At 36.3% G+C, this 24563-nt stretch overlaps 1 protein-coding gene across 1 annotated transcript in view; it reads left to right on the top strand.

The window, feature by feature from the left end:
• NUAK1 (NUAK family kinase 1) overlaps positions 1-24563 on the top strand; it is a 51365-nt gene that overhangs the window by 10263 nt on the left and 16539 nt on the right. The window contains exon 2 of the mRNA XM_083366412.1: positions 12538-12658. Coding sequence (XP_083222538.1) covers positions 12538-12658 — 121 coding nt within the window. The remainder of the gene's footprint in view (positions 1-12537; positions 12659-24563) is intronic.

A 24563-nucleotide genomic window follows, 5' to 3' on the forward strand; every position in this document is an offset into this window, starting at 1 on the left:
GGCCACAACTCCATTAATTTGCAAGCACGGCCACGGTTAATTTAACAAAAAAAAATCATTCTTTTACATCCAGTCTTATGACCATCTGGCCTATTCTATTTGAAAATAGGTATACCTTACTAAAATCATGCTATCCCAAGGAAGATAAAATGAATATCCTTAGCCAATCTGGAGGATGTTGCTGTTTAGATGTATAGAATGATTTAAAAATTGCCCAAGTAGCCCTAAAAATTGTATGATTTTTTTTGAAGCCCAGTTTATGTTGCTACTACAAAACTTTTCTGCCCAGCCTTCCTTGGGAAAATTTCCTGATTCCAAATTGCTTTGTCTCCGTCTGACTCCAAATCTCATTTAGTATGTCCCAATACTATAATGATTAGTAGAAGCATATGAGTGTATTTCATAGTATTTGTGCAATCACTCTTTTAAAATTAAAATATTACTGTACAGTGTGTTTTTAAAATCTGGTAGGAAAAATGATAATTGATTTGTAGTAAAAAATCATATGATTTAAAACATTTTTAATGTTCACATATATTGCATTTTTAACTTAAGCTTCTCCAGTGGGAATCTCAATGTAGATATATTGTAGATTGAATGCTATATTTTTCTTGGCAACTAAATATTTACAGAAATCTGGAAACATGCAAATGATGATCATTAGCATGGTTTAAATGCCTATAATCAGCTCATAATTACACTGACAGTATGGCTGTCAACCTGAACAAGATAATCCCTCCCTCCTTTAATTAAGTTTTTCAGTTCAGTCTTGCATGATCAAGCCCAGAAAATAATTTTAGAGCACTGCTTAAATCTGAACATATGATGATCTGGTATTTTTAAAAAATAATCTTATTTTCATATCACTGACCTTTTATAATGGAATGTCTTTGTTCAATGCATAAATACAGTTAGTTCAGATCGGTTTTTGTTACTGCGTTTTAATCTCTCTTTCAGTCACTCTCTTTTTTCCAGCTGTTCTGCCTACTGTCCATATGATCAAAATTTTAGTATGATTCAGGTTTATTTATTTGTTTGATTTATACTGTAATACATTGTTTGAAGATTTTACATACCTTTATGAGAAGAGGACATGGATTTCTAAGAAGTGAACAGTAATAAACTGTGCAATGTGATAGAAGTTCCTTATTGTAAATGCATCATTTACACAGTGTAAGTATGTAAGGACTAGTGTTTGTGTTGTGACATCAAAAGGAATGTTTTATCATTTTGGTAAAATCTTAGCTTGCTGTGGACAGTGCTGGCAGGGAGGTGTGCTATCTCACATAAGCCTAATGGACCATTTTTGCCTGGGGCTCTTATGATTGGACACCCTCTTGGGAAAAAAAAACAGCTTCTGAGTCAAGGCTATGTTCACCTGGACTCTGGTTATCATTTGTTAGTTTGTTGTTGCAATATTTATATGCCAACTAGCCATTTTACAGTCCACAAACATAAATCAGTGCTTTCTTCTCTGATATTTAAGTTAGTTTTGGTGTTGGATCCCTTAATATTATCATATAATAGGCTTAACTTTTTTTGTTACTGATTACTTTTTACCTGTCAGTTCTAATTGGATCTCTTCTTGTAGGCCTCTCCAGTTTATGGATTTTCTTGACCTATAAGGAGATTCCGTGCAACTAGAATCAAGTTGCCAAGTCTTAAGAGTTTTGCTTTGTTTATATTTGTTAATATACGTATACAACTAATTTTGTATATGTCTGCCATCTTGAAATCTTTATTTTATTGCTGAAGTTTGAGATTCTTCTATGCATTGAACAGGCAAACATTTGATGTCTTAACTGGTAGTTCATAGAGGAGTCTCAAAATTCAGCCTGATCAGCTTTTTTAAAGATAAAATAAAATATCTTCAAGATTTTTGAAATGAAATCTGTAAAAATTGAATTTATTGCCATGTCCAGTAAAAAAAATCACCTAAGATATCCTGTTATGCAGATTTTCCCACTTCAGTGAAATGAATCAATATATATCTAAAATTAAAATGAATATGAGGCGACTACCAGACAATGGAGAGATGAATTCAGATCATATAAATTCATATGTAAGCTTATTGGAACAGCTGTCACTGGGATTTTTAAAAAAGGTAAGGGTTTTCCCAATCTAATCATATCTGACTCTAGGAAGCAGTGCTCATCTCCATTGCCTAGCTGAGGAAGCCAGTGTTGTCTGAAGACCCTTCCATGGTCATGTGGCCAGCATGACTATAGGCCAAGGCTTATGGAATGCTGTTACTTCCCACTAAAGTGGTACCTGTTTGTCTACTTGGATTTGCATGCTTTCTAACTGCTAGGTTGGCAGGAACTGGGACTCCCCCTGTCATGCAGTACTTGGGTCCTGAACGTTCCAGTGAACAAGCCCAGTGTTTTGACTCCTAGGCCACCACACCCCTTGCCACTGGGTATCTGAGGATAAATTAAATCAGTCACTATGTAGTGTAACTTGTCTTCTTCCAGCCTCTGACAGTAAGAAAAGTAAATATTGCCACATTCACTATAAATTCCCGAGATTCTTGGAATTATCGGGAAAAGAAAACAGGAAATTACATGGCTGTTGGTATCTCTTGTGTCTTCAGAACTGGGTCTTTTGCTTCAGTGGAAAGTATAACAGAGAAAGTATATTAAGGATATATTTAAAACAGTCTGTGTTATTGTCTGTTGAGCTAAGTTTGTTCTTTATGAACTGGCTGATCATAAAGGCAGCATAAATCAAGTAAAGAATTCTCATTTGCTGTTTCTGCTTTTTGCAGATGGAACTTATAGAGTAGAAATGCAGTCTGCTCCAGGATATTTTAGCTGAACTGTACGAGTCCATTAAACAAATGTAATGGGTTTTTGGAAAGACTTTACTATGCATTTGAAACCAGATGTTTTACACAGAGAGCATCTGGGAAGTATGGGTGTTCGTGTGTATATACAGCACATTGGAAAATAGCTTTATTGAGCCCAGCTGGGTGGCTGCTTGGGATGTGGTTGTAGAATATAACAATCCAGTTGTTATAAGAAATAATTTATTTGAAGTGTTGCCATCAAATGAATGTTTGGCACAGGAGCCAGCATCTTTGTTTCATTTTATGCACAAATTCTTCTCATTATCATTCCAGCAAAACTTGCTATGACATTTTATATCCTGTTATATAAGCTAATTCAATCACAAGCATGCTTTTAAGCTGGTATGAACATTATAGAGCACACTACAGAACAAAGTCAGTAGTTTAAAAAAGGGGTTGCTAAGATTAGGCTATCAAATACAGTCATAGGATTTATGAAGAAATTGTACAAATTCACTTGTCCTATTGGAAGGTATCATTATTATTTATAACTTCATTCCTGTGTGCTTGTTAGAGGAATATAAAAGCCAATGCATGGGAATATATGTTTCATCAGAATCTAATGAAATAATATACTGTAGTATATTTTTAGGTTTTCATATATATTTTCATGTCATGTTTTCAAAGCGGTTTTCATTTTAACAATTATTGAAATAAAAAATTGACATTTGTAAAAAAAGAGTTTAATTCTTGGTAGGATACTTGTTTTCATTTTGTGGTAAATTGGTTTTTCCACTTAACTTGATTTGTCAAGTACAGGAAATATTTTTCTAGGTTCTGATGTAGTAGTATAATCATTTCATTTGGGATAACTTAAATAGAAAGTTTAAAGTCAGAAAGACTGGTTTAAATTGGCTGGTTCCTATTGCGCAGTATAGGTAGTCCTCAACTTACACAGTTGGGACCAGGCCATCTCTCTCACTAAGTGATGCAGTCATTAAGTGAATAGCACCTAATTTTATGATTTTTGCTGGGATTAAGTGAATTGTGTGGTTGATAAGTGAATCAGGCTTCCCCCCATTGCTTGTCAAAAGCCCTCTGGGAAGATCACAGATAGTGAACATGTGACCCTGGGATATTGTAAATACTATGTTTTCCTGAAATTAAGACCCAGTCTTATATATTTTTTGCCTCCAAAAGAGGCACTAGGTCTTAATTTCAGAGAATGTCTTACCTTAGGACCACCACAGCCAGGCTCCCACACCCTGACACCTGTCATGCCGCTGCTTGACTTCTTCTGCGGCCGCTTGCTGCCACTTGTGGCCAGACACCATGTGGCACATTGTGCTGTTGCAGGATGCTGCATGGTTCTTTGTGCCATTTCTGTTGCTCGCAGCAGGATGGCGCGTGGCTCTTTGGGCCATTTCCACAAGCAACAGAAGCAACTCAAAGTGCGCAAGCAACAGAAGCAGCCCGAAGCGCCATGCGGCCTCCTGCTGGGAGGAGCGGCAACAGCGCAATGTGCCACATGGCAGCCGTCCACAAGTGGTGGCAAGCGGCTGCAGAAGAAGTCAAGTAGCGTTGCGACAAGTGTCAGGGTGTGGAAGGCCTGGTTGTGGTGGTCCTACCAGTAAGGTAAGCGGGTGTGGGGCGTGTAGGGTAGCCTCACCCCCAAACTAGGGCTTGGTTTTGGAGTAGGGCTAGGGCTTACTATTGGGCTGAGTCTAACTTTCGGGGAAACACGGTATATGCCAATTGCCCAAATTTTGATCATGTGACTGGGGGCATAGTGCAGCTGTTCTAAGTGTGAGGACCAGTTGTCACATTTTTCAGCACTGTCGTAACTTCAGATCAGACAGTTATTAAACAAATGGTGTAAGTTGACGGCTACCTGTAAAACTTTTAAAAATAGTTCTCTCAACAGAATGGCATGTTTTATAGTACTTGCTGAAATTAAATTCTAGCTAATGAGATACAGTTCTATACGCTGGAAGTGGTGGTATATCATGTTTGTGATAAAGAAACTGATTTAACTTATAGAAGCCTGCGTTGTCATTGTAATTCTGGGTATCTTTTTTTAAAGGAAGTAGATAAAACTTCTTCCCCTATCCTGACTTATACTCTGTACAATGTATGAAGCTGAGAGTGCTGAAACATCATGCATGAGCCAGGCTGCACCTTCAGAATTGAGTTTCTATGAGCAGAAGGCCAGGAATGAACAGTCCATTGAAAAGTAAAGTTTTATCCTGCATATAGAATATGATAGTCCGCTTCTTCTTGTGTAAAAGCAAGAGAGAAAGAATTCTTGCTTATGTAAAAAAAACCATTCCCTTTTCATATGCATAGGAAGCAAAAAAAAAGATTGCACCAATCAGATAAAAGATTAAAATTAAGATAGGTATTCAGAAAAAAGGAGACACTTTTGTCTAGTCCTGCACAGGATGGATCAAAAGGACTTGCAGAGCATAGTAAGGACAGGAAGCAATTTTTTTACCACTGATTTAGTTTATTATGAACACATGGTCAGGTTTTGGAAGTAGTCTGTCATTTGTAAGAAATGCCAGCAATTGGTTTTTGTATCATTAAATGCCTGTATGTATAGTAACTACACATAACAGAATCTAAGTCTGAAGGTTGCATTTGGCCAAGTGAAAATGGAGACCAAAAATAAATAATAGTTTGGCAATTTTGATACAAACTAAATATAACTGCAGTTTTATTTTTATTTTTTTGTGGATTTGGCACTCAATATTGGTCAACATTGCTAAAGTCAAAATTATGACCATGTTTACAGTTGTGGAACAGTTTTCATTTTCATTCCAGTTGTGAACTTTCTGAGAATTACTCCACCCTTTTTTTGGATGGGATGTGAATTTGCTTTGAATGATACCTGGATTCCTTTTTACTCATGGCACTTGTTATGGAAGAATTTTTGCTGCTTGGTTTCTAAAAAAGGATTATGTCTTTGATATTTTGAGAGTTCCTCCTGATTTCTTTCATTTCAGGCTGCTTCTCTCTCCTTCCTGCCATGTGTTATTTTGGATGACAAAATGTGCGAAGCTCTGATAATCATAGATATTCTATAACTACAAAGAGCTTAAGTTATCTGCTGTTTTCAAATAATTTTATCTTTCATATTATCTTTTTTCCTCTTTTTTGAGTACAAAATTTAGGAAATATGTTAGCAGCATTAAATTCTTGTTCCTGCTAACTAGACACCGATGTATGTGTCGCTTACCGTATATCTTTTCTAAACATTCCACATACTATAATCATCACTGCTCTAAGAAAGAAAAGTAATTCAGGATTCCATTACAGAACTTCTAACGCCTTTTGCCTCTCTCACACACGCAGACATGTATGTAAGTATTAACATCATTAAATGTTGCTTCCTAGGAGACTCCTTTAAATCATTTTTTAAAAGTCTGCACTACCAGATTTACTTTAAATTAATTAAAATAGGATGTATTATTATTTCTAAGTGCAAAAATTTAATTTTTCCAGAAACTTTTGCTGGATACAAGCCAAGCTGCATTTGCACTGTAAGGTACAGCAAGTATGAAACAATGAAGGGATATCATTCTTTAGCATGTAGGGTTCAGGAAGTACGCATAAAAATCCTGTTATCACATGTGGGTAGGAAGGGAGTTGCAAATGTGCCTTCCACCCTTTGGCTTACGTAACTGTAGCATAAATCATTTAGGATATAATTACTTATTTTAATTACACAGTCTCTTTTTGAATCTGTGCATCATTGAGAGAATAATTATATTCTTCTAATCTGCCTGTTGAAATAATGTTTCTTCCAGTGAGAAGAATGGACAAAATGAAATTACAATACATACATCCATAAATACATAAGTTTAAAAGCATCTTGGTTATTGTACAAAGAATACATCAATTTATTAAAGTAACATATTGCATTGATACTTGATTTGTGATGCTTAAAAGAAGTATTTTTTTCAAGCTGTAACATGAGTTGCAAAGCTTCTTAAATTTTTAGACTTTTTATATAGATATATTGAGATCAAATATTATACCAAAACTGTTAATTATTTATATGAATTCTCTAAAAGCATCACAATAAAATCATTTTAAAGTCAGTGTGCAAAGAATGAAAATGAAGTCTAAGGTATTTCCATCTCTTATCCATAAATAATGCATAATTACTTCTTGATGCTATTCGGAAGGAAAATGTAATAAAAGAGTTTAATTCTAAAATTTCCTCTTTTGCAGTTTATCTGTATTCTTTCTTGAATCTTTAGCCCTCACAGGCAGATGGCATCAAGATAAATAATTGCAAAAAAATAAAATATGTAAATTGTAAAGGAAAAGTATAGCAAATCCAAAACACCTGAAGCCATACTTCTATTAGCTGGTGTTCATTAACTTCACCTGATAATTCATCAAGTATCCTTGTTTGTCTTCCTAAGACCATAAACTATCTTTAGTTGTGGATGGTGCTGCACTTTCCCAGACAGAGCCAGTATGCAACATGGGGGGGTCATCCTGGTCTCCCAGCTCCTATTCAAGGAAGAGGCCACACCTGTGGCCTGGAGGGCCTGTGCACAGTTTCCTGTTGGGTCCCAGTTCCCTTTCCTAGACCACAAGGCTCTGCACAAGTCATTTGTGCTTTAGTCACATCCTGAATGGACTGTTGCAATGCACTCTACATGTAGCTGTCTTTAAATAACATCTAGAAGATATAGCTAGTATAGAATGGTTTGGACAGTTATGTGTACTCCTCAATCAGCACATGTTACTGCTCTGCAAGCTGCAAGTTTGGTTCTGGGTTCAATTCATGATCCTGGCTGCAATTTTAAACCTTTCATGGCTTGGAACTGTGTGCTTGAGGGACTGCCTCTAGCTCATTATGTCTGTCTGACCCATTAGGTCCAGCAGAAGAGGTATATTCTGTATATTCCATTTGCCAAAGTATGCTACCTAGTGAGGCTGAGGAAAAAAGCCTTTTCTTTTCTGGCATTCACTCTTTGAAATATGATTTGCCCAAAGATCACACTGACCTCTTCCCTCTTGGCCTTACATAAGGTCTTAAAGACTTGGTTATATCACCAGACCAGGAGGTCAGGAAGTGCGGCTGAGTATATCCATCCGTTCCATTAATTTATGATTGTTTCACTCCCGGTTACTGTTTTCACATGTATTGCTTTTTTTTTCTTTTCTTGTTTTTTATGTTTCTATATTTTTCCCCATATTGTTAATTGCCTGGTATCATGTCTTTGAGATGGCTGACCATAGAAATTAAAATACATAAATCCAAATTTCCTAGAGATAGCAATAGCACTTAGATTTGTATACCGCTTCACAGTGTTTTAGAGCCCTCTCTAAGCAATTTACAGGATCAGCATATTGCCCCCGACAATCTGGATCCTCATTTTACCGATCTGGGAAGGATGGAAAGGCTGAATCAACCTTGAGCCGCTCAGAATTGAACTCCTGGAGTGAGCAGTGAGTTAGCCTGCAGTCCTGCATTCTAACCACTGCACTATCACGGCTCAGGAATCTGTCCATCATGTATACTGATCCCCCCCCAAAAGCGATAAATTCAGGATTATTCTACTTTGTTCTCTCTAGTAATCTGACATACAGTACTTAAGAATGAAACAGACATGTTTTTCAGGTCTTAATTCACAGTAAAATAGACGTTCAAAGAGAGGAAGAGGAATGGCCTACAACAATAGGCTCCTCCTTGTTTTTATTAGGATATATATAAACAGCCGATAGATAGTTATATATATATATTCATCTATAAGCCCACCCATGAATAAGCCATCTCTTGAGAGAAAGGGACAGAAAAAGAAAGGAAACTTTGAAAGATAAGCTTTACTAAAGTTTATGTTCAAAATACAGAATATTTTTGAGATACCATTTTTGACTCTCATTGAATTATGGAACAACATCATTTGGATTTGCCCCATTCTCTTATAATCTTGTACATCTTGTGTGGTTATACATGGTGCCGCCCTTGAAGATTTCTCTCAAACTTCACTATTTTGGGAGAAACACATTTCACTGTCTCTTAAACCAGTAGCCAATAAGTTGTTTTTCTAAGCTTATTTCAGCCAGGTAGTGCTTACCTTTGAAAAATCTAAATGACTTGATATTTAGCAATCCAAAGGATGTTTTTTTTCCCATTGATCCCATCCAAAGACTGTGTTAATCATTTAAAGGAGAAAAAAAATCTCCTCTTCAGTGTTGGTACTTACATTTATCCAGTGCTGGATGACTTCCAGCTTTGTATGCAGAAAGTCCCAATTACAATCCCCGTCATCTCCAAGAAGGCTAGCGACATCTTCCTCATGACAACCTGGTTTGCAGTTGTCAATCAGTGCCTACAATAAAGACCAGGAAGGAAAATCTTTTTACATTATAGCTTCTTATATTGCCATATTTGTACTTATTTTGATTGATATTAATAACTAGAGCAATTCTAATGTTTTATAAATTGAACAGTAGCTCTTTAACATTGTAATATATTGAAGTATGCTTCTGAAGAAAGAGTGTACAGGTAGTTCTTGACTTATGACTATTTGTTCAGCGACTGTTCAAATTTATGACAGTACTAAACAAAAAGATTTATGACCAATGCCCAGAGTTATGGCCATTGTAGTGTCTCCATGGTCACATGATCAAAGTTTTGGGTACTTGGCAGCCTGGCCAATTTTATGACTGCAGAAGTGCTGCAACAGCCTTCGCCTGCCTATCTCTCTCTCTTCCCCCCCCCCAAAAAAAACTGTGCCCTTTTGGTCCCCTGCTGCCCAGTTCTCTCCCGCCCACAGCTGATCTTCGCAGTATTCTTGCTCCTGCTGCTGACAAGACATGCCAGCCTGGGTCAGGCTGGGGCTGACTTTGCATAGTGAAAAAGAAAAATAAAGGAAAAAGCCCCCAGACCTTTTGAAAGAGCGCTTGAGTGAGGCTGGGTCTGGCTTCATGGTGTGAAAAAGAAAAAGCCACAGGGGGCTCATGCTGAAGGGTGCAGGGTAAGCTCTCAAGCAGCCCCAGAACAGTGCAGCTCTGGAGCAGCTGACCATGTCTTGGGAAGCTGCAGCTATCCCAGGTCAGTCCTAGTCTCCCTCACCACCCCGCAGCATGAGCCCCCTGTGTGTGTATTTTTTTTTTTGCTAGTTGCAAGGCAGGGTGCAAGTACAGTAAGCTATGTGACATCTTGCTTTATGATTGCATCACTTAGTGACAGAAATGCCAGTCCCAATAGTGGTTGTAAGTCAAGGACTGCTTGTAAAGCAACTGTTCGAGAGATTTAGATCTGAATTAAAAGAAAAGGCGATTGGAAGGAACGTTTATTAAGTTTTATACAATTCTAAAATTATACTCTGTTTTTCAGGCTTAGATCTTTGTACTATGTTGTCGTCTCCTATTTGTCACGTAGGCTGAGATATTCCCTTCCCTATGTGGTATGATTGCTTCACTGACCCAAAATGGTGAAGAATTTATTCTTTTCTGTGTTTAACAATAACATCCTTTTAACATTCTTTCTGAGAACCAAATACAGAACTATTCTATGCTATACATATTTTTAAATCAATGTCTATATTAATTTTTTTCCTTAGGAATGCATGTGTGGATCCAAAAGCCACCCACATGCTTTTTTTCATGCTTAGCATATATGCACATTCACAGCCTCTCCCACAGAATAGAATGAAAGAAAAAGAAAAACCAGACCTTTCTGAACACTTGAAGCTGCTCTCTGTCCCTCAGGAATTGCTCAAGGATTTGCTCCTCTCTCTCTTTTTAAAACACATATTTAAAATTACATTCAGCCTTACTAACAGTAAGACTGTTGAGCTGATCCCTCAGATTAAAGTCATGATATAAAAAGAATATAGAAATATAATAAGTTCTGTATTACATAGGGCAGACATGTCAAACACAAGGCCTAGGGGCCGGATCCGGCCCGCAAAGTGGTTTCATGTGGCCCGCGAAGCCATCATGGAAACAGTGAGGGAATGGCCCCCACTGCCTTGGCCCCGGCCCAGAGACCCTCCTTCTGCCAGAGACCCTCAGATCTGTCCCACTCCTGCCCAGGCCCCCATAGGCACCCTTGATGCGAACGATGTAGCGCTGGCCACGCCCACCCAGGCCATACCCACCCGGCCCCCTGAGGGCAACCGCAATGCTGTTGCGGCCCTCAATGAAATTGAGTTTGACACCCCTGACATAGGGGAACATGATAACTACCTTTTTTTCTAGAAGAACAGAGATTTTATGGACAAAATCTTTGCAGTCTTGTTTTTAAAAATGTGATGATGGACTTTACTGTTCAGCGGCAAGAACTAAAATAATTTGGCTTTGCAGCCAGAGGATAGAAGCATTTTGTTCATATTCTCCACCTAAATAAAATAAATTACTTATTTTGAAAATAATATACAGTTCTATTCCTGAGTAAATCAAATAGTAAACCAAATGGTCTCTAAACAAAACTGTTGTTTCATAGGATGTGAATAATAACTCCATAGTTTTTCACAAAATATTGTGTATTGTTTGTGAAATAACATGCAGAATCGCCTTTAAAAATAATAAAGTATATTAAATTACATTTGATAGCATTTTATGTACTTTCCTCTATCTTCTAGTAGCTAATAGTAAAAACTAAGATTACATAATGAAATTAATAGAAAGTTTCCTACATTTTAACTTAAAGATAAGACTTAATGATATATGTTTAAAAAGGACTATTATTCAATAATATTGTGGAATGAAAAGTCATATATTTTGAACCAGATAATATTGATTATCAAGCAGACGGAAGCATTGACAAATAATTATATCATAAAAATCTAAATACTAAGCATTAAAATGATTCAGTTGTTGCATATCTATGTTTTGAAAACTTGCATTTTGTATTTTAAAGGAAATTACATATGTATATAGAGGCAGAGGTTTATTCATTCTGAATATGGATGGTTCATATGTCCATATCTTGCCCAATTTGATCTTAGTAGCCTTTTAAATTCTTGCCTCTGACATGTAATACTTATTCCCATGACTGCCCAATTATGATAAAGGATTGGCTATTGTTTCCTCTGTTCCCATGTTTGTTTGATTTTTTGGAAAGGTGTCTACTCAGATGATTAAGGAAGGATGCAGGAAGGGTATGATTACTGAGTGATTACTAAGTACTTTGGGAGATATGGAACTTCAGGATTCAGAGAGCAATATAGCAAGTAAAAGTTTATCAGCTTCTTCTGGAATCAGCTGATAGAAATATATCATGTGTTCCATGTCTTAGGTTTTTAAAAAATTGTTATACTGTAGTTTCTATATGAAATTAGACAGTAACAACAATAATAATAAAAAGAATTGTAACCTAACCAGGAAACTTCCAATATTTAATTTTGGAGTGAAAATTTGCACAATTTAACTGAACTTTCATTCGATTTTTTATTATTTTTTCACATGCATATATGCCTTGAAGAAACACAAGAAACCATGGTATCAGTACAATAACCAAGCATCTTATAAGTGTGTTTTACTGGTTGGGGCATATAATCATAAAGAAATAAATAACTAAAAAAGTCTGCTATTATTGCCTTTTCTACTGTGGATATTTGGCATAATGCAATAGTGAAAAATGTCAGCATATATTTTAAAAAATTATTTTGCTCATTCCATGTTTTACCAGCATCAACCATCTGTATTTATTTTCTGAACTCTCCTTATAATTACTTTTATATACTTTAAGTGTAATGATCAATTTCCTGAATTTGTAGGTTGCAATAAAATCCATCCGTAAGGACAAAATTAAGGATGAACAAGATATGATTCACATCAGACGGGAGATTGAAATTATGTCATCTCTTAACCATCCTCATATCATCACCATATATGAAGGTTAGTGACATCATCTATAGTACCATTTAAGTTTTCTTAAAAGCAGTTTAAATACAGCAGACTTTTGTGCAATAACTACTTTTCCAATGTATCTCTTTGGATGACATGGTTAAGGTATGTTAAGGTATGGAAGAAGCATCACAGGTATTTTACATAGAGGCACTTTGTTAAAATATTTATATCTTTGGACACTAATTTCTCAAGGAATGTCAGGCCAAGAAACTACAACCAAATCTAGATGTCACTATGCATACTGTATATTCAAGTAACACTTTCCTTCCACATTCATGCTTGAAAAAAGAATTCGTCTCCATTTCCATCAGTGTATCAAAGCCATGTAACTACAATGTCACCACCATAGAAACCATATAGACAGGTGTGCAGTCACTTCTACACTCTACATATGTGTAGGAAAATCCAGTAGTATTGTGTCTTTGCTTCAGGCTGAATGAATTTGGATGGTTCTCAGAACTAAGAATCTGTAGAGCAAAGAATTCTGCAGACGTAGGAAAAAATAAATGAAGGCCATAGATGAGGAAAGATTTTATTTAAAATACTTTTAATCTGAGTCCAGTTTGGATCAAACTTTCAGCTGTTATGACAATAGTATAAATATTATCATCCCAGAGTAGCTGGTTGGAACAAACCCATATGGACCTTCTAAATTGATCTTGGTTCTACAGACATCTATTTAGCAGATGAGATTTAGAAAGTAGTCTCTTACAATAGTATACTGTATTACGTAATTCTCTCCAGATGCTTTGCTGAGTCTTTTTGTTTTCATATCTGCCTAGTAGTGTCCATTACTTTAGATAAAGCATTTATTAAAATGTGTTCTTTTGGCAAGCATTTTTTTCCTAAGCTACTGTCCATGTCATTCACACTTGTGCTATTATAAGGAATTATAAACCAATATAAAACATAAAGCAAATTTTTAAGTCCAATCTTGAAAAGCCCACCTAGCTGCTTCCAGTTTATTTAATTTAAACTAGTGGTTCCATCTTGTAACCTGGGCAAAGATGCTGTAGGTGGTTGCTTACTACATTTGTAACTGGCACATTCCTGGTTAGACAACTTTGATAGGAATACCAAACTCTCATTTAGTTTTTCACTCTTGCAAATTTTCAGTCATTTAATGATTTTTATTGTTTTGACATCTGATTATGTCATTTAAATAAGCCATATGTGCCATAGGGCCTACATTGGTAACATGTGGCTTAAATACTTTGATGATCATGCTGTAGTCCAAATAAAGAAAGGCCATAAAGAGCTGACTGTTCTCCTAGGCCAGGGGTCGGCAACCTCGGCTCTTTTATGACTCGTGGACTTCAACTCCCAGAATTCCTGAGCCAGCTATGCTGGCTCAGGAATTCTGGGAGTTGAAGTCCACGAGTCATAAAAGAGCCGAGGTTGCCGACCCCTGTCCTAGGCCATGGGCTTTAGTGCCTGGAGCCCCCTCTGTTGAATGTTAGATGGGATGTTTTACAGATACACCATCTTGTTCTTTTTCTTTTTTTCTGCTCTGATTTGAGTTTTTTTGGTTCTTGTTTTGTATCATAAAGTTTAGTGTATTGTGAACTACCCAGAGGTGTTTGGAGTTGGGTGGCACACAACCAAAACAAATAAATAGATGTGCATCTGATTCTTAGTTGCAAAGGCAGATATTGATTGTAATTATAAGTGTACATCTTACCTTTATATTCACAGATATTAAAGCAATTAAGGATAGAGGCATGTTCATGACTCACTAATTTGAAGAGTAGTTTTGAGTTCTTGATTTATATTGGGCTGTATGTCTAACTGATTTGTGAAGTAAGATGGTTAGAGAGTGTTCCAGCCAAAATAACATGCTTAATACCCAAAGTTTGGTCTGCCAGGCTTCCCAAAGAACCAGAATGCCAATAGTATAAGAGGTCACACACTGCATGGGCTACAAGTTGTTGGAAGCCATGGTTCATGGCCTCACCTCTCTAGTACAGTATTTTAATTTCAGATTGTTAGTATAAGCAAATGCTGTTAATCATTGCAAAGTCAAAATGTAAAATAGAAAAATGACATTTATTTTAGCTTAACTCCAAACTGGGGAGGATCTTTTAATTTTCTTGTTATCCAGGGTAGTGCAAAGAAGAGAAAAATGATATGTTTTGCAATGCTTCCTTTTGACTCATTCTCATTGAGTTAGGACCGCTTGCAGAGGAACAGTTCATATTTCATTTTGGGAGTGCAGGAACAGATAACGTTGCCTTCAGACTGCCCCTTATTCCATAGGAAGGCAACCTCCACCTGAGTTTTTTGTCACCCTTTTAAGGTAGGACAGGTCAGGAAACAGATATCACATGTACCATTGGAACTCTACTTTATTGTTATATAGGATATAATGCAAAATCCTGAAGGCCTGGTAAAGATTCTCTGTTTCTTCTTTTACTTAGTAGAATTGAGATAAACCAATCTTGATTCCCCCCACCCTTATCCCTTGTCTCTATTTGGCTAAGGTGATATTTACATTTCTTTTAAATATCTCCTTAATCCAAAATGGAATTTTGCTTGTAAGCCGCCCTGAGTCTTCGGAGAAGGGCGGGATATAAATGGAATTAAAATAAAAAAATAAAAAAAAGAAAGCTGGTATATTTTGGGGACTCCAGAGAGGTGTTTCTTGTTATCTTATTCCCACTGGAAATTTGGGGAAGGAATTGTATTTTAATCTACTGTTAGAACTTTAGTTGCTGATCTATCAATTGAATTATTTAAAACTCATATGATTAATGGAAGTCCAATTCTAATTGCTTGAATCATATACTGAAATATTTAAAAGGATTTTTGTTTGAAGAGATGACTTTTTTATTTAAGTAAATTTTTAACAGGCCTTAAAACAGAGAAAGGGAAGATTGCTGGGTCAGCATGAGGAAAACAAATGGAGCAAATAATCTCTCAAAATTGAATTTAGTGCAAATCTGTATCTTGTTTAATACTATTCATTAAAATAATTACATTACATAATGGCCCTTTCTGATACAAACTTGAAACTATGTTTCTGAGGGCTGTCTATAGACATAAAGATAAGTGAAAACAAAGAAACATTTGTAAGAAAGTCCATCCATTAACAATTCCAGTATACTGTAGTAATATACTGCTTACACAGAGAATGTGTCTTACAATAGTGTCACATTTTCTAAATAACCTTCAAGTCTCATATTGGATTATCTTCTTTAAAATTCTTTTAAAAAGAAATCAATCAATTAGAAAATCAAAATTTATGACAGGAAATATTGTCGTATATATCATTGAATGGTTATTGTAAAGTACTTTCAGATTTTCTATAAGGTGGTGCTACAGAAATAATGTAATAAATAAAAATATTAATCATTAAAATAATTTAAATAATCAAGTGCCCTTTTTTCTTCTGTAAAACACTAAATATATGAATGATGAATAAAGATGAGTGAGAAAAAGAAAGTAGAAAAAAGAGAAAGAAATAAGAAATAAGGGAGAGGGAAAACTAACATCTGGCAAAGCCGCCCCCTCCTGCCTCAAATAATAAAACCTATATTGGAGTTGAAGGTTCTGCATCTGGAAAAAATGAAGACTACTGGCTAATGAATGCATTGAGTCTCCTTAGTATGAGCTGGAAGACCTTTAATATCAGGATTCCAAACATGTACTTTCTTTAAACAGAATCCATGTTTTTGAATCTTTTAACCTTGTGTGGTTAAAGGTGATTCACTTCTGTATTTATCAACTTAGCATCAAGACAAACTAGCCATTTTCACTTGTAGCCAAATCCACATGTATATAAAAAGGATTTCTTGTTTCAGAATTCTTTTTGGAACTTGATTAAAACAAATGTATATCTTGTATTATTGGTAAGAAGCAGACTCACCATTCATAATCAGAAGAAATTCCATCTTCTCCGCAGGATTATAATTGACAGCCTTTTGACGGCGGCTGGAAGGAAAGTACTTTTAAGTAATTTTTAAGGATTGGATGGATTAAGCTGGCTTCTCCAGAAGTGTTTTGATTATCATGGCATACATTTCAACTTAAAAAGAAAAGCCCTTACTTTTTTTTAACTTTCCCTTCCCTTCCCTAAATCCTGTATTCAATAACTGGATGAACAGAACCATCATGCTATGGAATAAAAAAGTAGAAAAGTAACCCATCTGGCAATACTCGTATACTTTTAGAATTTGAAGAAAAAATAATCTATAGATTGTATAGTTGAATGAAGAGAAGGGCGAGGGGTGACATGATAGCAGTGTTGTTCTCTCTTGGACAGAGTTTGCAGTTTAGAAGTCCTGCTTGAGTAGAAGGTAGAATCTGTGGCCAAGAGGCCCTTCCTTGGCACATATTGCAACAACTGTGGCACTTTCTCGATGAGGAGGCACAGTACATGGTCATTCGGCTTCTTCTTACTTTGTAACTAAACTATTGTATTTTGCTTTATATATGTCTGTCCTTGAACACCATCAAAGATTTCAGCTAGTGCACCATGCAGTGGCCCATGTAGTAATAGATGTCCCCATATTTGTCCATGAAGCATCACTAATATGGGAGTCTGATTCTGGTGCAATTCAAAATCATAATTAGCACATTTCATGTCATCTGCTCCTGGCTGAGTCTGCCCATCCAGTTACTAGTAGGAGAGAAGACTCATTAAGGGTCTCATCATTGAGGGAATGGTAAAATTAGTGGATCAGAGGAATGCTGTGGATATAATGTACTTGGACTTCAGTAAGGCATTGATAAAGTAGATCACAAACTACTACTCTATCTTATCGATAGAAAAATGTGGGTTAGACAGCATCACCACCAGATGGATTCGTAGCTGGCTGACCGGCTGTACTATACACCGCATCTACATGGAGGGAGGTCTCTAGTGGGGTGCCCCAGGGCTCTGTTCTGGGCCCAGTGCTCTTCAACATCTTCATCAACGATTTGCACGAGGAGATAGATGGGAAAATCATCAAATTTGCAGACGACACCAGGCTGCATTAACAGAGGGATAGAATCAAGATCACGTGAAGTATTAATACCACTTTACAATGCCTTGGTAAGGCCACACTTGGAATACTGCATCCAGTTTTGGTCACCATGATGTAAAAAAGATGTTGAGACTCTAGAAAGAGTACAGAGAAGAGCAACAAAGATGATTAGAGGTTTGGAGGCTAAAACATATAAGGAACGGCTGCTGGAATTGGGTATGTCTAGTTTAATGAAGATAAGGACTAGGGGTGAGACGATAACAGTGTTCCAATATCTCAGGGGCTGACACAAGGAAGAGGGAGTCAAGCTATTCTCCAAAGCGTCCAAAGGCAGGACAAGAAGCAATAGATGGAAACTAATCAAGGAGAGAAGCAACCTAGAACTAAGGAGAAACTTCCTGACAGTTAGAACAATTAACCAGTGGAACAACCTGCCTCCAGAAGCTGTGAATGTTCCAACACTGGAAGTTTTTAAGAAGAGACTGGACAGCCATTTGTCTGAAATGATATAGGGTTTCCTGCCTGAGCAGGGGGTTGAACTAGATGACCTCCAAGGTCCCTTCCAACTTTACTATTATGATTATGATTTGTAAGAACCTCACATTCAGTCTTTCTCATGAGGAACAATAATATTGATGAAGCTTAGTATGAAGATAATAACTTTAATACAAACTCTTTTTCCAATATAGCTTACATTTATATAAAAAGGGGAAAAGTCCACCCAAAGTCTCCTCGAACTGCGAAATAGGTGGCAAATAAATTTGATAAATATAATTAATAAAATAAAAAGTGTATTCTAAATTATATTGTAGACAGAAATGTATACTTCCTAAAATGTGGTTTGAAGACACTTCCTGTAGTGCAAAATCTTTACTGAAATTAACTTCAGACATTGAGATAACTATTTCTTTAATCAACAGGGACTCCCAGTGGCTACAGTGGGATATTGCCTAAGGCCCCTTTACATTTTAGTGCTACATATATTTCAAAAACGATTTGGAAGACATGCATTTCATCTTATGTCAGTGAAGCATCTGCTATTCATTCTTCATGAGATCATGAAAAATATGCCAATTCAAAGCAATGTTGCTGAAGCTGGTCTGTGGAGGTCAGCCAGGTAGACCATTGCAGATACTGCAGGTTCATGAGACCCTACTAACTGCCTCAATACAACTGTAGTAAAACTGTAGCATAATCAGGTGGTTAGAGCCCAGGTTACCATTTTAGTGCTGCCTGCCTGCATTTGCTGTCAGTCACCCAGTGACAGCTTACTTGTCACCTTAGCCCTTCCTCCCCTCTGCATACTCTGAGAACTGGTTCATGAAATTGGATTAGTTGTTGAAAACTGGTTGGTTGAAGCATGAAAGGAGAATTATAAGCAGAAATATTGAGAAATCTGAATAATATTGAGTACAGTTACCCAATGTAACTGAAAGATGACCCCCTAATCATCTTTGTTGATCTTCTCTGTATTCTTTCTGGAGTCTCAACATCTTGTTTACATTGTGGTGGCCAAAACTGGATGCAGTATTCCAAGTGTGGCCTTACCAAGGCGTTGTAAAGTGGTATTAACACTTCACATGATCTTGATTCTATCCCTCTGTTAATGCAGCCTAGAACTGTGTTGGGTTTTTTGGCAGCTGCAACACATTGCTGGCTCATATTTAAGTGATTGTCCACTAGGACAGGGCTTTTCAACCTTTTCACCCATTTTACCCCTTTTAGGATATGGCAACATTTGAGTACCACCAGTCGCCTAGCAAGGTGTCAAAAACTTGATGACCAAATAAAAAAAGAAAGGAAAAAGTGATGAAGTACAGGTAGTCCTCGACTTACAACAGTTCACTTAATGACTGTTCAAAGTTACAATGCCACTGAAAAAAGTGCCCCACAAGCCACAGCCGAGCAAGACACCTGCCTGCCCATCCAGAGGTGCTCTTCCTTCTGTCGGAGGTTTTCATTGTTGTGAGCATTTCTGTTGAGGATTGGCAGCAGGGGTGGGGTTGGGTGGGGGTGTTTGGTTTTTAATCCCCCCCCTCTGCTGGGTGGTTGCAGCAGATTTTGGTCATTTCACATGACCCTGGGACGCTGTGACCTTCATAAATATGAATCAGTTGCCAAGCATCTTAATGTAAATCACAAGGCCCTGGAGATGCTGCAACATTCCAGCTGATCTGCGCTTCTTCTGGGCTCAGCAGAAGCACCGGGATCAGTGCCGAGCTCCAGCTGGAGCCTGGTGCTGATCCTGGCGCTTCCGCTGAGCCCTGACAGACCTACAGGTCCAGCCATCTCTCGCTCAGGCTTGTGCGGTGCTGCCACCGGTTCAGCTCATTCCCCTCCCCTGCTACTTTTCTAGGATGGTCGTGTACCACCTGCCAGGTGCCAATGTACCACAGGTGGTACCCGTACCTCTGGTTGAAAAGCCCTGCACTAGGACTCCGAGATCCCTCTCACAGTTACTACTATTGAGCAAAGTACCACCTATACTGTACCTGTTCATTTGGTTTTTCTTGCCTAAATGTAGAACCTTACTTTTTTCACCATTGAATTTCATTTTGTTAGATAGTGCCCACTGTGAACTGTGATCTTAGATACTGCTAACCTCTCTCCCAGAAATGTAATAAATATGATAATATATATCTAAGCATGGGATTTAATTGTGCTGGTGATGCATTAACTTCACCTCCTTACTATTCAGAAGTTTCTATTGAGAAATATTACTGATCACCAAATGTGTGCTACAAGCTGTTATTTTGGAATGTAATAAAATAATTCAAGTGATGAATATTTGATTTTGGATTGGGGTGGTAGTGTTAGTTTAAAAGCCTTTAAAAACAGAATGGATGTGAAAGTGTACACCAATGCAATCATAAATCCTCTGTCCTTAACACAGAATGTAAGGAAGAGTTTAATTTCCCACATTTTATCAATATTTATTTAGTGACCACAATAGTAGACATTTTGAGAATGTCATGCTTTAAAGCAGTTGCATCCTTCTTTTAGACTCACTGAGAAAACAAGGCAGACCAGTTTAATTAACAGCAAGAAATCCAAAGCAGTACTCCTAAATAATGTCTAATTATGGAGATCTTTGATAGATATTGTGTTCAAATTGTGATGGAAAAAGTTGAACAATAAATTAATTGAATACGTTTTCATAGCGGATCTGATATATAACTAAGTTAACTGTTAAAAAAACTGGAAAAGTTGCTTTCTGAACAGAATGTATAGATTACATACACCAATAAAATCTGAACATGTTACTATGTGTAGAATTTCATTCCAAGTACTTCATTCTGGATTTTTTTTTCAAAATAGCACATCTCAGATTTCATCTTAAATGTTTTTAGTGCCTATTCATTGATATTCTTCATACAAAAATCTTCATTAGATAAAACAGGAAAAATCACCTCTGTGAATTCTATGAATGTGGTATGTTGGCCATTTAGTTTAGTTACTTTAAAAAGTAGTATTTAGCTATTAACTAATTCAGTTCCTTTTAGTTCAACTTTTGGCACTTCTATTTCTATTGTTTAAACATAGTAACACCCAAGATTTGTGTGTGTGTATTTGTGTATGTATGTGTGTGTGTGTGTGTGTGTGCACGCGCACGCGAATCTAATCTTAAAATCACATGCTCCACAGTACTTGACATCCTTGCAGTATAATTTAACACCTAAAGCTGCTTATTCAAAGAAATCCAGACTATCATCATTAAACAAAATTGGCAATTTGCCATATTTTCTAAAGTTAGCATAATTTATATCATACAGAGTAAGCCAATGGGGGCCAGCTTTGGGTTTCTCAGATCTGGGCTCATTCACATCTTCATTCAATTCCTTTACCTTAGGAATTTTTATAACCTAGTAGTAGGTAGAAAAAGCATCATATCTAATGTCCTGATATATTTTATGGAAGTTTGTTATGATGGCAAAATAATTTGCATGAAAATCTGAAAACTTGTTATGTGTTCATTGGGGAACCCCTAGAGGAAAAGTTGCTTATAAAATTGTGGTATAAATAATAAAATATTACAATATTTTTTCTGGGAAATACTGGTGTAGGAAATTAGGCAAGCATTGTACTCTCTTTTTTAGAAGTCATGCTGTAGGAATGACTTTGCTGAAAGAACTAAGCTATTATGGTATGCATACGAATGCCAACATTAGCTGATTCTCATACATATTTTACTATGGTAAGATCTTATCAAAGGTAGCATAAGGACCTCTAAAAAGAAGAAATAATGTTACCAGTGATGATTATATTAAAAAGCTGATAAATGTTTAATTGTTAAATATAATTATAGTTACTAAGTATGGCATCTTGATTTTGGAAAAGATACACTTACGAAATGTTTAACTTCTTTTTGAAAGAGACATAAATATGCCTGAGTTTAGGTATGAAACTGTAGAACTGATTGAAATCTAAGTCTTAGTGTGTGTGTGGGGGGGTTGTTAGGATTTTGGGCATCAACAAAATATTTCCAAATGTTATTTATTTTGTATTTATTGGTATTGTTTTCAGTGTTCTGTATCTAGTCAATTCACAAAGAAAACAATAGAAAATTCTTTCTGGTCACGTGAGCCCTAGAATAACAACATTGCTGCTCAATTAACCCCAAATTCAATAGAATAGAATTAAATCTTCACAGACAACACTTTTAAAAGCTTCCAAGAAACTGGCATAAAATACTGTTGCAAAAATAAATCTCTCAGCCTTCAGTGGTTAATGAGCAGTGCTATTGACAAATGTTTTATAATATTATATTTAACAGATGATGATTATAATGATGACAATGATGACTTGAATGGTATCTAATTAAATTGAGATTTGGGGGATACATATTTGTATTGATGTAATAATTTAAAGCATGTTTGAGCACTAGTAAAGTAACATTCTAGCAACGTTAATTGTATTGAACAGATAAAGTGTAATAGCTTTTAGATAATATTTTTCCAAACTTTTAAATATATGTTAGAAAAAAGACTTTTTTTTTACTTGAATGAATTTTAGCTTTTGGTCAGTGAAAAAGTTATGCCAGTATGTGTCTCTGAAATTAAGTTTACTTACTGTTCTGATTTGACTGTCCTTTAATATAGGAGCACTTTGTATCATTGCAAAGATACTTCTGTCTATTGCTATTTTGGGGGGGGGGTGTAATAAAAACACCTCCTTATGGAAAGACACCAGATGGAAGGAATGTCAACACACTGAACCTAATTTAGGAGATTGTTCTGATATAGAGCAAAGGCATGAGGAGAATTTAGATGTCCAGTGCGAGGCGATTGACTGCCTCTCTTAAAATAACAAACCAAAATTCTTATCCTGAGGTTACATGTAAACAAAAAGCAATCAACTTTCAAGGTAGATGTCTGTTTTTTGGGGGGGAAAAAGCATCTGCAGTTTTCTATTCCAAAATAGAAAAATAAATTCCCATCTTAGTTATAAAATAACACATATAAAAAAATCTACAAACCATGTAAGAATTAGGTAAAGTGGTCCATGTCTATTCAAATTCCATTTTGTTAAGATATGTCACTGTGCATATACCAATGTACCTTTTTCGCTTTAAAAACATGTTGGCTTAATAATGAAGTCTCAGTTTTCCTTTTAATTATCAAGTATGTTTTAAAGAGGAATATGATGCCTCACTGGATGCAAAGAATTCAAAAACTTTGAATAAGCAGAAGTAGAGGGAAGTCTTTGTGCTAGCAAGGTTTTATAGCTCTAAATAGAAGCTGAGCTCATCATTTCAGTATTCTAAATATAGTTAGACAAATTACATTCAGGAATTATTATGAATACTAGAATAATGGGCTGAGAAACACTATGTTACAAAATGTACTTTGACTGAGACATATCTTTGGTAAAGAGAATTAAATTCTTTCCTGGTTTTACATTCCTTATTTTTTAGTAAAATCCAAAGCCAAAATATGTGTTTTCAATTAGCTGTTCAGAAACAAGGAATTAAAAAATAATGCAGAGACAAAGATATCAAATAAACAAATTTCTTCTTAGAGTCTAAGGGCGGAAGTAAATATATTTGGTGTTTGAACATAAACACTTTAGACTAATAACATAAAGACCTTCTGGAATAGTTTATGGAACTGAAAAAAGCACATGTACACATCCTATTGAATTTTAGTGTAGGTAGTCCTCAACTTACAAACATTCCTTTAGCAACTGTTCAGAGTTATAATATAATAGAAAAAAGTGATTTATGACCAGTTCTCACATTATGACCATTGCAGCATTCACACAGTCGTGATCTCAATTTGGCAACTGGCATGTATTCGTGATGGTTGCATCATCCTGGGGTCAGGTGATTGCCATTTACAACTTTCTCAAACAATTTCTGGCAAGCAGTCCATGGGGGGAGCTGGATTTGCTTAATAACTGTGAGATTCACTTAACAATTGCCTTGCTTAGCAGCAGAAATTCTGATCCCAGATGTGGTTGTAAGTCGAGGACACCTGTATCACATTCTAGGTTTTTCCTGCAGTGTTTATTTATTTTTACTTTTATTATTTTTACAAATAACTCAAGGCAGTGAGCATATCCAACACACTTTCTTCCTCCTCCTATTTTCCTCACCAACAACAATCCTGTGAGTTGGGCTGAGATAAAGAGTTATTAGCCCAAAATCACCCAGCCAGCATTCATGGCTAAGGCAAGATTTGAACTCATGCTCTCTCTTTTTCTAGCCTGGTGCCTTAACCACTAGATCAAACTGGCTCTCCCCCCACCCCCAACATGACTTCTGTAGGGATAAAGTGAAATTCCATTTGCTGGATAAATAGCAATGAGGTAATATCTGAACAGGTAAATGTAGGAAATATTTAGCCAACCTGTAAATTCTTCCAGGCCTGCATCAAAAAATCCAAGTTCTATTTTAGAGTAAATTATTTACTTACGTAACAGGATTC

The sequence above is a fragment of the Vipera ursinii genome (genome assembly GCF_947247035.1).
Source record: "Vipera ursinii genome assembly, chromosome: 6".
Lineage (NCBI taxonomy): Eukaryota > Metazoa > Chordata > Lepidosauria > Squamata > Viperidae > Vipera > Vipera ursinii.